Source organism: Myodes glareolus, chromosome 2, assembly GCF_982192425.1.
Source record: "Myodes glareolus chromosome 2, mMyoGla1.1, whole genome shotgun sequence".
NCBI classification, from domain to species: Eukaryota; Metazoa; Chordata; class Mammalia; order Rodentia; family Cricetidae; genus Myodes; species Myodes glareolus.
Window position 1 is genome coordinate 123,168,038 of NC_142027.1, and position 12,557 is coordinate 123,180,594.

The 12,557-nt window shown below is 45.2% G+C and overlaps 1 protein-coding gene across 1 annotated transcript; it reads right to left on the reverse strand.

The window, feature by feature from the left end:
- Positions 1-10,464: 10,464 nt before the first annotated feature.
- Positions 10,465-10,840, reverse strand: LOC125408688 (large ribosomal subunit protein eL39). The gene has a single exon (XM_048447158.3). It carries the CDS (start codon positions 10,784-10,786, stop codon positions 10,631-10,633), a length of 156 nt encoding a protein of 51 aa, XP_048303115.1. The 5' UTR covers positions 10,787-10,840; the 3' UTR covers positions 10,465-10,630.
- Between the last annotated feature and the right edge of the window lie 1,717 nt (positions 10,841-12,557).

Here is a 12,557-nt window from a genome sequence, read left to right on the forward strand (position 1 = left end):
CATTTTATCTCTGAGTCTTCATTTCATGGACCCATGTGAGCCCACATCACCGTCAACAGTTAGAAGTGACATCACATCTTCATCAGCATCATCGTAGATTTGGAAAGACAATTGGGAATTCTTAAGGGAGGAATTAGTTAAAAGGGAGCATTATTTCCCCCACATTAAAAATGAGAAAAGCCATTATAATGGAAGGATTTGGGTCTCCATATGATAATATGCTAGACAGTTTAGAAATGGAACAATTAAATGAAAGGATAACCAATTTAGATGGGATTTGTGCAGTGTCAATTGTATCATTTTTGTCTTATCACTAAAAAAGTTGATTAATCTGAATGTTAAGATACAGGCATTAGAAAAAACCTAATAAAACAGATCACTGGGCTGTGGTGGCACACGCCTTTAATCCCAGCACTCAGGAGGCAGAGGCAGGTGAATCTCTGTGAGTTTGAGGCCAGCCTGGTCCACATGGCTAGTGCCAAGACAGGCTCCAGAACTACACAGAGAAACCCTATCTCAAATAAATAAATAAATAAATAAATAAATAAATAAATAAAATTTAAAAAATTAGAAAAAAAAACAACGGATCACAGAGATACTCAATTTCAGACAGAGGAATTTGCATTATAAGATTAGAGAGGAACATCCTAAGGTTTTCAAGCAAACAACCTTAATATAGCCAGTAACCTTACAGGAACTGCCAAATGGCAGAGGCTCTGTTACAGAGCCAATGTTAGATTTAAGAAGATTCAAGGAAGCAATAGTCTCAGATAGCATACATTCACCTTTTGTAAAGCAACTGTTAAACTCGTGGTCAGTTTGTAATAAAATTGTTCCAAAGACTGGATAGATTTGATTAAAGGTGTTTTAGAGCCTGGTCCACAATTACAATGTAGTACCTGGTTCAGAGAAGAAGCTAAGGTTATTTACAATGGAGTAAAGCTATGAAAGACTCCCATGTTGGGCTGGAGAGATGGCTCAGCGGTTAAGAGCATTGCTTGCTCTTCCAAAGGTCCTGAGTTCAATTCCCAGCAACCACATGGTGGCTCACAACCATCTGAAATGAGATCTGATGCCCTCTTCTGGCCTGCAGGCAGACACACAAACAAGAATATTGTATACATAATAAATAAATAAATAAATATTAAAAAAAAAAAGAAAGACTCCCGTGGGCGTCTTCCTTCGGGAGAGACCCTGTGCCCAAAGATCAGTCGAAACCACGCAGCCGGATGCAAACAGCAAGAGGTTTATTGGATACGCAGGTACCTGGGGCGACAAAGTCTCTCGGAGGACTTGCGCGCCGTCCGGCTGGAGCGAGGGGTTTTTATAGGAGAGCAAAAGCGAGGTTTACAGAAGCAAGATGCGGGGTGGTAAATTCTTAACCTAAATAACAATGAGGGGACTACTCAGTGATTTACTGTTCCCCTTATCCTGTCCCCCTTCCCTGGCTAGCGACCAGATGTCTGATTGCACAGGCCCTGACTCGTGACGAGCCCCGCTTTATACATGACTCAGGCCTCGCAATCCTCTCTTCATCCCTTGAAGTCTTTGTTCCTACTCAGGCTAGTCCATAAATCCCCTGTCCTGCAGCCAGATAAGGCTGTCCTTGCTCTAACCTCAGGTATCTTTGCTCAGCATTCCGGAGGCCCTGAACTGAGCTTGTTATTTGTTCAGCATTCCGGAGGCCCTGAACTGAGCTTGTTATTTGTTCAGCATTCCGGAGGCCCTGAACTGAGCTCATTGCTGGAAACCTTTGCAAAACGGTATAACTGTGGCTAAAACGAGTTGGGGTCCTTCATTCCCCCATTTTTGTTTTTTTATCATAGAGTAAAACCTTTTACTCAAGTATTTATAGGATCTCTCTCTTGCTTTGGCTCAATTTTTGGTACTGGCTGGTTAAGACCAGGGTTTGAATGACTGAAAGTCTGTCCTTAATAAATTGAATTAACCGATTTACAATGCAAGGGCCAACCGTAGGAATTAACATCAAAAGGATTATAGGTCCCATTAGAGAAGAGATTAAGGTAGTGAACCATGGGGATCGGTTCCAAAGCCCCTCATACCATGTCTGTTGGGCTTCAAATTCTTTCTTACGCTTTTCTAGCCTTTCTTTTAATTTATCTAAAGTTTCAGTCACTACTCCGGTATTATCAGTGTAAAAACAACATTCTTCTCTTAAGACTGCGCAATGTCCTCCTTCCTTTAGAAAGAGCAGATCTAGTCCTCTCTGGTTTTGCAGCACCACCTCGGATAAGGAAGCCAATGACTCCGTCAGGGCTCTAACCGACTTTTCAAGGGCCCTCAGATCCTCATTTATAGCTTGATGTAAAAGCATATATTGGTCCGTGCGTACCAGGGCGGCGGTCCCAGTGCCTATCCCTGCAGCAATTCCTCCTACCCCTAGGAGCACGGCCAGGGTCAAAGCAACAGCCTCCCGTTTTTCCCTCCGGGGTAGGTATCCATAATATTGGAGGACGGTTTCATCCGAGTGGTATGTGATGCGTGGCCAAATTTGTACCAAAACGCAATATTCATGAGTTTGGTTGAACACTGCTGCCGAAACACAGGGAGTCAGGCCAGTGTTGCAAGCCCAAAGGGTCCCCTCCGGTGGAATTAAATAATAGTCCCCCTTGATGACGGCCATGGTTGAAGTGCAAAAGGGCTGGCCAGACGCAGCTCCTATGCAAGATCCTGTGCCTGTCACCTGGGTAAGGGTTAGATGATGATCCATGCCCTGGCAGGTGGGGGGTGGCGAAGTGACATTGCTATAGTTACCCCAGAGGGCTATCCCTTCATAGTATGGGGGACTTGGATTAAGACAGAGCCAGCAGTTGTTGGCCCGATCCGGATCTGAGTGATTTAAGGCCTGGTAAGCCCCCCTAATGAGGTCTAAAAGACGATCTCCCGTTCCTCTTTCCGGCTCAATTGTGGCTGCTGGGGGGTAAAGGTGGTGGTGGGAGCAGTAGTAAGGTTAGTCAGGCGAGGGGTAGCTGGCGCTTTGGGTAAAGATGGGGGCTTCTGATTTGCCAGGACCTGGTTGGGTCCTATTGACCGGGAGACTATGGCCTCAGCTTTAAGCTGTATCTTGAAAACCAACCCCCTGTCTACGGATGACAGGTACCATCTGAGCCCCCAGATATACCCTACTTGCCATCCAGTGGCCTTTTTACCATGTTCGGTGAAGGTAATGTTAAGGGGTAGGCATTTTCCATCAGTACATTTAAATTTTCCAAAGCTTCTACCACATTCTCCAGTCCCTAACGGATCCCTTGGGGGTCTCTCCCATCCGCGGGTCACTCTAATCTTATCCCAGCTGGAATGGGTTTTCCAATAGGCATCTCCAGTAGTCTCACATCCCCAAGCCGCACAGAACATGTAGTCATAGCCCCCACATTTATAGGCCGTAGCTTGATCTCGGCCATCCCGGGGGCAGACGTAGAAGTCGGCCCCTGCTAACCGACATCTTCGCACGGTATCGGAGCAGCCTACAAATCCCTTTCCTCCTGCCTCCGTGGGCGGCATCCATTTTGCCAGTTGACTATGGTCAGAACTGGCTATGTCCCAGGAATCTAGTCCCGCGGCTAGGTGACAGAAATCAGGGGTGAGGGGAGGCCACCAGGTATTAACGGCATGTTGGCCAGTTGTCTTCCAGACTACTTCCCCGGTCTGGGAAATAATCTGGCAAGTTAAGGAGTAAATGGTGTGGGGGCTTCCATTACGAGCCCCCATGGATCCTGAGATCAACATTGGAAAGACTAATGCCCATAACATTATTCCCGAACCAGTCTTATCTTTAAGGGGTTCTGGGAGCGTTGGACCTTCCATCCTTTCTTTTGGCTAGCCGTCTGTTCTCCTGGGCTGGCGGCTTTCACGTGTGAGGCGTGGATCCAAGCAACAATTCCGTCCACCTTAAGCGCCGTTGGGGTGGTCAGGAGAACAGTAAACGGTCCTTTCCAGCGCGGTTCCAGGTTCTTAGTCTGATGTCTACGGACCCAAACAGTGTCTCCAATCTGGTACTGATGGGGCATCACCGACTGGTTGAGGCTGTCTTGGTAGGCTGCTGCCAGGTGTTTCCAGACCTCTTGTTGTACCAGCTGCAGGGCCTGTAAATGGGCTTGTAGAGAAGGGGAGTTAGCATAGTCTGCAATGTCCGTGTCGAAGAAATGTACGGCTGGAGGCGGTGCCCCATACAATATTTCAAATGGGGTAAGGCCATGTGGCCCAGGAGTGTTCCTGGCTCGATATAGAGCTAGGGGGTAGAAGCAACACCCAATCCTTTGTGCCAGTTGCAAGCGTTAATTTAGACAAAGTCTCCTTAATAGTTCTGTTCATATGCTCTACCTGTCCTGAACTCTGGGGTCTATAAGCACAATGTAATTTCCAATCAATCCCCAGTAACTTGGCCACCAACTGACTTACCTGGGAGATGAAGGCTGGCCCATTATCAGATCCCAATACCTTTGGCATTCCGTATCGGGGAAAAATTTCTTCCAATAACTTCTTGGCAACCATCCTGGCTGTTTCATGTTTGGTGGGATAGGCCTCTACCCATCCTGAAAAGGTGTCTATAAAAACCAGCAAGTATCTGTACCCATACAAACCAGGTTTAATTTCGGTAAAGTCTATTTCCCAGTGGATGCCAGGCCGGTGTCCTCGGAGACGCAACCCTTGGAGGGTTTTCAAGTGGCCTGTATTAATTTGGGCACAGGCCCTGCAATTGTCTATTGTCCGTTGGAGTGCCCTATCCCTGTTCAGGAGGAATTGTCCAGTCTCCATTCTGTCTAGGAGGGTTTTCATTTTCTTTGTACCCAAATGGGTCAATTTATGTAAGTAGTCTATAAGTTCATGGGTTATTTTCATGGGTACTGCTATTCTTCCCCGATAGACCCAGCGTCCGTTCGCTGGATTATAGTCTGCCCCCAATTTTTGTAATAGGTGTACGTCCTCTTTATCGTAGGTCCAGTCTACTGTGGGTTGGGCAGGCTCTGATGCTAGGGGGAAAAGTTGTGGTCCCAAAGCAGCCTCTCGGGCCACTTCGTCCGCCCGTTGATTCCCTCTGGCCTCGGCGTGATCTCCTTTTTGGTGCCCAGGGCAATGCATAATGCTCAGTCTCTTGGGGAGGAACAAGGCCTCTAATAGGGCAAGGATCTCTGCTTTATTTTTAATTTCCTTGCCTTCTGAAGTTAGGAGCCCTCGTCTCCGGTAGATTTCTCCATGTATGTGTGCGGTAGCGAATGCATACCGACTGTCAGTATAAACATTCAGCTTCTTACCTTCTGCCAATTTAAGGGCTTGGGTTAAAGCGATGAGTTCAGCTCGTTGGGCCGAGGTGCCGCTGGGCAAGGCACTGGCCCAGATTACCTGGGTCTCCGTGGTAACTGCAGCTCCCGCCCTGCGTTCTCCATTCAGTAGATAACTGCTCCCATCGGTGTACCAGGTGTGGTCCGCATCTGGGAGGGGCTGATCAGTCAAGTCCATCCGGGTTCCATGCATTTCCGCGAGAATCTGAAGGCAGTCATGTTGGTCTGGCCCTTCCGGCGTGGGTAGCAAGGTCGCCGGATTGAGGGCGAGTACAGGTCCGAACTGGACTCGGTCCGTATCCAACAGCAAGGATTGGTAATGTGTCATGCGGGCATTGGAGAGCCATCGGTCCGGGGGCTGCCTAATCAAGGCCTCGACGGCATGGGACGCCAGAATGGTCAGGGGCTGTCCCAAAGTCAGTTTACTGGCATCCTTAATAAGGACGGCAATAGCTGCCACCATCCGTAGGCAAGGGGGCCAGCCTGAGGCCACTGGGTCTAATTTCTTTGATAAATATGCGACAGGGCATTTCCATGGTCCAAGTCTTTGGGTCAAAACCTCCTTGGCATATCCTTGTTTTTCATCAACAAACAGTTCGAATGGCTTAGTGACGTCTGGCAGGCTCAGTGCCGGGGAGGAGAGGAGGGCCCGTTTGATGTTCTCGAAAGCCCCTTGTTGTTCATCTGTCCATTCAAATGGGACCCCCTGCTTGGTGAGGGGATAGAGGGGAGCTGCCTTTTCAGCGAAGCCTGGTATCCATAAGCGGCAGAACCCAGCTGTCCCCAGGAATTCCCTTAACTGGCGAGGGTTTCGGGGTGCAGGTATGCGAGATACAGTCTCTTTGCGTGCGGCTGTGAGCCAATGCTGTCCCTTTTTTAATTTATATCCCAAATAAGTCACCTCAGTCTGGCATATCTGGGCCTTTTTGGCAGATGCTCGATAGCCCAGCCATCCCAGGGTCTGCAATAGGGCCCCTGTACCTTGTCGGCAGTCATGTTCTGTGGGGGCTGCCAGCAGAAGATCATCCACGTACTGGAGCAGGATCAATGACGGGTGTTGAACTCTGAAGTCCACAAGGTCCCGGTGCAAGGCCTCATCAAATAGGGTGGGGCTATTCTTATAGCCCTGTGGGAGCTGGGTCCACGTCAGTTGGCCTGAAATCCCCAATTCGGGGTCTTTCCATTCGAAGGCAAAAAGGGGTTGACTTTTGGGGCTTAATCTGAGACAGAAGAAAGCATCCTTCAAGTCTAGCACCATATACCAGGTGTGCGAAGGTGGCAGGGTGCTTAGTAAATTATATGGATTAGGGACGGTCGGGTGTATGTCTTCAACTCTCTTATTTACTTCCCTGAGGTCCTGTACTGGTCGATAATCCTTTGTCCCTGGTTTCTTTACTGGGAGGAGGGGGGTATTCCAAGGTGACCGGCAGGGAGTCAGAATGCCTTCTTCTAATAGCCTCTTGATATGAGGTCTTATCCCCTGGTAGGCCTCATTTGACATGGGGTATTGCTTGACTGAGGGGTTTTTATAGGAGAGCAAAAGCGAGGTTTACAGAAGCAAGATGCGGGGTGGTAAATTCTTAACCTAAATAAGAATGAGGGGACTACTCAGCGATTTACTGTTCCTCTTATCCTGTCCCCCTTCCCTGGCTGGCGACCAGATGTCTGATTGCACAGGCCCTGACTCGTGACGAGCCCCGCTTTATACGTGACTCAGGCCTCGCAATCCTTTCTTCATCCCTTGAAGTCTTTGTTCCTACTCAGGCTAGTCCATAAATCCCCTGTCCTGCAGCCAGATAAGGCTGTCCTTGCTCTAACCTCAGGTATCTTTGCTCAGCATTCCGGAGGCCCTGAACTGAGCTTGTTATTTATTCAGCATTCCGGAGGCCCTGAACTGAGCTCGTTGCTGTGAACCTTTGCAAAACGGTATAACTGTGGCTAAAACGAGTTGGGGTCCTTCAGCTATAGGTAGGGAAATCTCTCAAGATCAAATTCTTGGAGAAGGGGAACATGCTTCTATAGAAAGGCAGTCTATAGATGATGACCACACCCTAGATTTATGCCATGCACCAGCTTAAATGCTTAGAACAGAATTGGAGAAATAGAAAAGAAAATTGAGTCATTTACTAAAGTTATATAGAGCCCAAAGGAAGCTTTTAGGGATTTCAGACAGTAAATAGAATGATACCAAATTCAGAAGCTTGAAGTCTCCATAGTGAGGATGGGGCCCCACAATGACGATTCCTCCAAGAGTATGGTAACACCACTAAGCTGTAAAACACCACCTAAAGATCAACTTTGATCTACATACTGCTCAGGACAATTTTGAGTTGGCTAGCTGAGATGAACCAGCCTAACAGACTACTCTAGCCAGGACTTGAGACAAGCCCTGTAGTTTCCCATTATTCAGAGACTAGACAACAGATGATATAGCTCTCCAGGACTTGACAGTTAACACAAATTTTTCATTTCAGGATCCCCTAAAGATACCATTGCTTCCAGACAGCAGGAAGATAATTTAAGAATACAATGCCCACATTCCCAAGAGGTGGGGTGGGTGGGTTTTGGTCATCCAATGGGTTATGGATATTTGTCCTTGTTTAGGGGTTTTCGTTACAAGTTGTTACTGATAATGGTCAGGGAAAAAGCTAAACAAAGGACATTAGATTCAAGGTTATTGTTTTGAAAAGAGAAAAGGGGGATGTAGATATAATAAGATAGAAAAGTAGATTATTGAATCTATTTTCAAAAATAGATACTAGTTTTAAATGTTTTACGTCAGATTGCACTTTTGCATATTGTATACAAATTTTGTGTATTGATACAAATTTGAGATTAATTTTGTTAAGACAGATTGTACATATGTTTCTAATCTTGTTCAAGGTATTGAGCCTATATAGCTCATTTAACAATATCATGCAAATTTCTAGTCCTTGACAGTTATTATTACCAACTGTTTAGGTTAATAAAGAAATATAGGTATGTAGGTAAGTAGTTAATCACCTAGTATAATCAAACTTGTAGTCACATTAGATATGTTTTCAAGGTCAAACAAAGGTATATTATAAATAGACAGGTCATCTTCAAACACTTCAAACACTTCAGAGACCTACATATGTTATTTAAGATGATTTAATAACATAGGCTCTTTTTTTTAAATGATCATTAGACATGTCTGCTCCTGGCAGCACCAGTCTACTTCAGAGAAGATGATGTGGCAAGAAAGTACCCTTGCCTCGACTGCTGGCAGTGTGCTGTCCTAATGGACAAGCAGGACACAAAAGAGAGTGACTGCCAAACTTTGCTCAGACAAGGTGGGACAGTTCTTCAAAAACCTTGCTCCATAGAAAAGTCTGCCAGATATTCTAGGCCTTGTAGACTGAAGATGGATGCCTCCATCTTCATTGCAGAGGAAATTTGCAGAGGAAATTTGGGTGACTGTCCAGGCAGCCAGCTGTTGTTTCTCACAATTTTTGGAAGTCACTTGATCACACTTCCTGCTTATTCAGCTAATATTATTTCCTTCGTGGGTCTCTGAGGGAGTTCAAGACTAGAGAGTTATAGTTTTCCTTGTTTACCAGACACAGAAAGTAAGTTATGATAGAAAGTAAATTAGGGGACTGGAAAGATGGCTCAGCAGCTAAGGAAGGATCTGTTCTTCCAAAGGTCCTAAGTTCAATTCCTGGCAACCACATGGTGGCTCACAACTATCTGTAATGAGGTCTGGTGCCCTTTTCTGACCTGAAAGCACACACACAGACAGAATATTGTATATATAATAAATAAATAAATATTTTAAAAGAAAAGAAAGTAAATTAGGTACAAGACTTTGAACTCACAAGATAGGATAGATATGGAGAATTTTCTCTTAGTTTGTCAAATGCAAATGGATTAGACATTGTTGATGTATTTATTGCTTACAGATATTGTTTATAGTTATTGTACTTATTGTATATAGCTTTTTATATTAGTTATAGCCTTTTTCTATTTTAGATAAAAGGTGGAAATATAGTGATATTTTATTTATGTTTTATAAATAAAGCTTGCTTGAAGACCAGAAGGTAAAACTAAGCCACTGCAGGCCAGGCAGTGGTGTCACACACCGTTAGTCCCAGGATTTGGGAGACAGAGGCAGATGGATCTCTGTGAGTTAAGGGCCAGCCTGGACTACACAAGATCAATGCAGAAACAGATCCAGGTGGTGGTGGCTCACAACTTTAATCCCAGATCTAGAGGGGGAATATAAAATGGGAGGAGACAGAGGCTCAGAGCTCAGTCTGCAGTCGCCCAGCCTTGGTAGAGGTAAGACTTTTCTAGTGCCTTGACTGTTTGGCTTTTATGATCTTCAGCTTTAACCCCAATATCTGTATCTGAGTTTTTATTATTCATGTGGCTCTCTTGTCTCAGATAACTTCAGCTTGTGTAAAGTTGATATCAAACTAGCTAAGAAGACAGAAATATTGCTCAGTGGTTAAAAGCACTCACTGCTTTTCCGGTTGACCCTAGTTCAATTTCCAGGACCCACATTGCAGCTAATAACTAACTGTCTTAACTCCAAAATCTGACACCCTCACACAGACTACATGCAGGTAAAATACCAATGCATATAAAATACAAATAAATAAATTAGTAAAAATAAAAATAATTAATTAAAAGGATGGCAGAAGAGAAGGAATTGGCTTCTTTTCTATAAGACCCAGGTTCAGTTCCCAGCATCCACTTGGAAGCTCACAACTGTCTATAACTCCAGTTCCAGGGGAATCCGACACTCTTCTGGCCTCTGTGAATACTAAGCATGTAAGTCGTGTACAGACATACAAGTAGAAACAAAACCCACACCCAGTAGAACTGGGGATGTAGCTCAGTTTGAATGCATCTCTAGTGTATATAAAGCCTTGGGTTTGCTCCTAAGCACAGCATACACCCAGTGTAGTGGTATATTCCTATAATCCCAGCAACAGAGGTGGAGACAGGAGGATCAGAAATTCAAGATCCTCCAGGTCCAGTCAAAGTTGCTTCTTTTGTTGTTATTGGTGTGGAGTTTTTTTTTTCTTTTCTTTTTTTTTTTTTTTTGTTACCAAGTTACCCTGAAACTCAGAGATCCATTTGCCTTTGAGTCCTGTGTCCTGGGCTTAAAGGTGGCAGCACCACTCGGTGTGCTGAGTTTCTTTCTTTTTTTTTTTTTTATTTTTTTGAAAGGCTCTACAATTTATTACTGGAGAACCCACTCCCAACTTAAACATGATCAGGGTTGAAAATGTTGAACTCCATCTGATAACACTCATCCAGGACCACGATTCAGCGTAAACTGTCTTGCCATTGTTGACTCCTTACAGACCCAGCTTCGTTCTCCTCCAGTGTCTTCTCTTGGAGTTGTACCTGATTTTGTTGCCAGTTTTCATCCGAATCCACTGAGGAATAGGACGATTTTGCTTTTGTTTCTTGGCCAAGAATCGCTTGATTCTGAAAGTCTTGTGAGAAGACATGGCGAGAAGGCGAGGGGGGCAGACAGCGCACGATGGCGGAGGAAAGGCGAAGAGGTGTGCTGAGTTTCTTTACAGAGATGGAGTCAGAGAATCCTTCCAGTCCAGCAGCTTTGGTGAGGCCTGATGGCATAAAGTATGGCGGTTCAGGCGGTCAAATGGCATCATAGATAGTCTGGGCTACTACGTGAGACCATCCCTCAATACCCCTAGCCAAAGAAAGTGTAGACATTTAATTTACCTTATAATCAAGGAAGCACCAAAAGAAGGGCTGAGGACAGAGCTCAGTGATGCCCCCCTGCCTAGCATGAACAAAGGCCTCATCAGTCCCCACTCCCCACTTCACTTCTTGGGTCAGGGAAAGGCAAATACAAACACTACCAGGGGTTTGGGGAAAATTTAAAAAAATAAAATAATAAAATAAATTTAAAAAATAACAAGCTATGTAATTGTGATTGAATGGATGACTGAGGGATTGGAAATGAGGCCAGAGAAGTAGATGGGGCTAGACCATCTAGGTTCTTAAAGAACTGTGGTGGAGTTGTAGCTCAAATACATTTTTCCTTTTTATCTGTGTGTATGTGTGCCAATACCTCAGAGCCTGTGTGGAGGTCACAGGTCAACTTGCAGACATATGTTCTCTTGTTTCTTCATGTGGATTTCAAGGATCGAATTCTGGTCATAGATTTTCAGCAAACACTTGTACCCTCTTCATTACCATGCAAATCCCTCAAGTCCGTATTTCAGCTCTGTCACACCAGATAGGTCCTGTCATGATTCCTTGTTACCATGCACTGTGTTCTGTCATTAGGGGGAACATGGGCAAGCTGTTCACCAGCTGGAGAAGGACCTCTGTCAAACCCTCAAACCCGCTTTCTCCTTCCAGGCCTGGCCACCTCCAGTGGAGATTCTACTCTGTGAGTGGCAGTCGCTCTCATCAGGTGCTTTCTTTACTCCAGGAGAGCGCTTCTGTGCCAGCACCTAGAGTGCTAAAGTGAGCCAGAAAGTTTAGACAAGTTACAGCGCCCTCTGAAGGAAAGGAGGTCCTCTCCATAGAGCTGATTGGACCCTCTCTCAAGTTGAGAATTCCAGCACAATTCCCAGGCAGTGGTGTGCGCCTTTAATCCCAGCACTCGGGAGGGAGAGGTAGGTGAATCTCTGTGTTCAAGGCTAGCCTGGTCTACAGAGTGAATTCCAAGACATCCAGAAAAATAGAATTCTAGCACACACGTTGGGTGTAATGATATACACTTTACTCCAGCACTCATGGAGGCAGTGGAAAGCAAATTCTTATGAATTCAAGGCCAATTTGGTCTACAGAGTAAATTCCAGGCCAGCTAGGGCTACACAGTCAGATCTTGTCTCAACACACACACACACACACACACACACACACACACTAAAACTGTGGGAACCCACACTTACTTTATTTCCATCTTGACTTAAGGTTTGAACTTGTCAAGACCAAATAACAGGGTGTTTAACGAAGGGCGTCGTTACTAGATGTTTTGAGTATTAAGAGGTAATTACACTTGTTTGCTCCTTGTATCATTGGTAAGGAAGTCTTTTGCCCTCCCTCTTTTGCTTTGGGTATAAAAGCATGATGAGAAATCAATTCAAGGCTGCTGCAGTATTCACAGATCCCTCTCAACTCTGATCTTCTGTTTCTTGTTTCTCTTTTCTAAATCCTCACTCCCCTTTCCAGGCACATTCTACAGGTTGGCTGGTCCCACGCATGGGAGCGCGACCTCTAAAGGGGATACGTGTGGAAGCA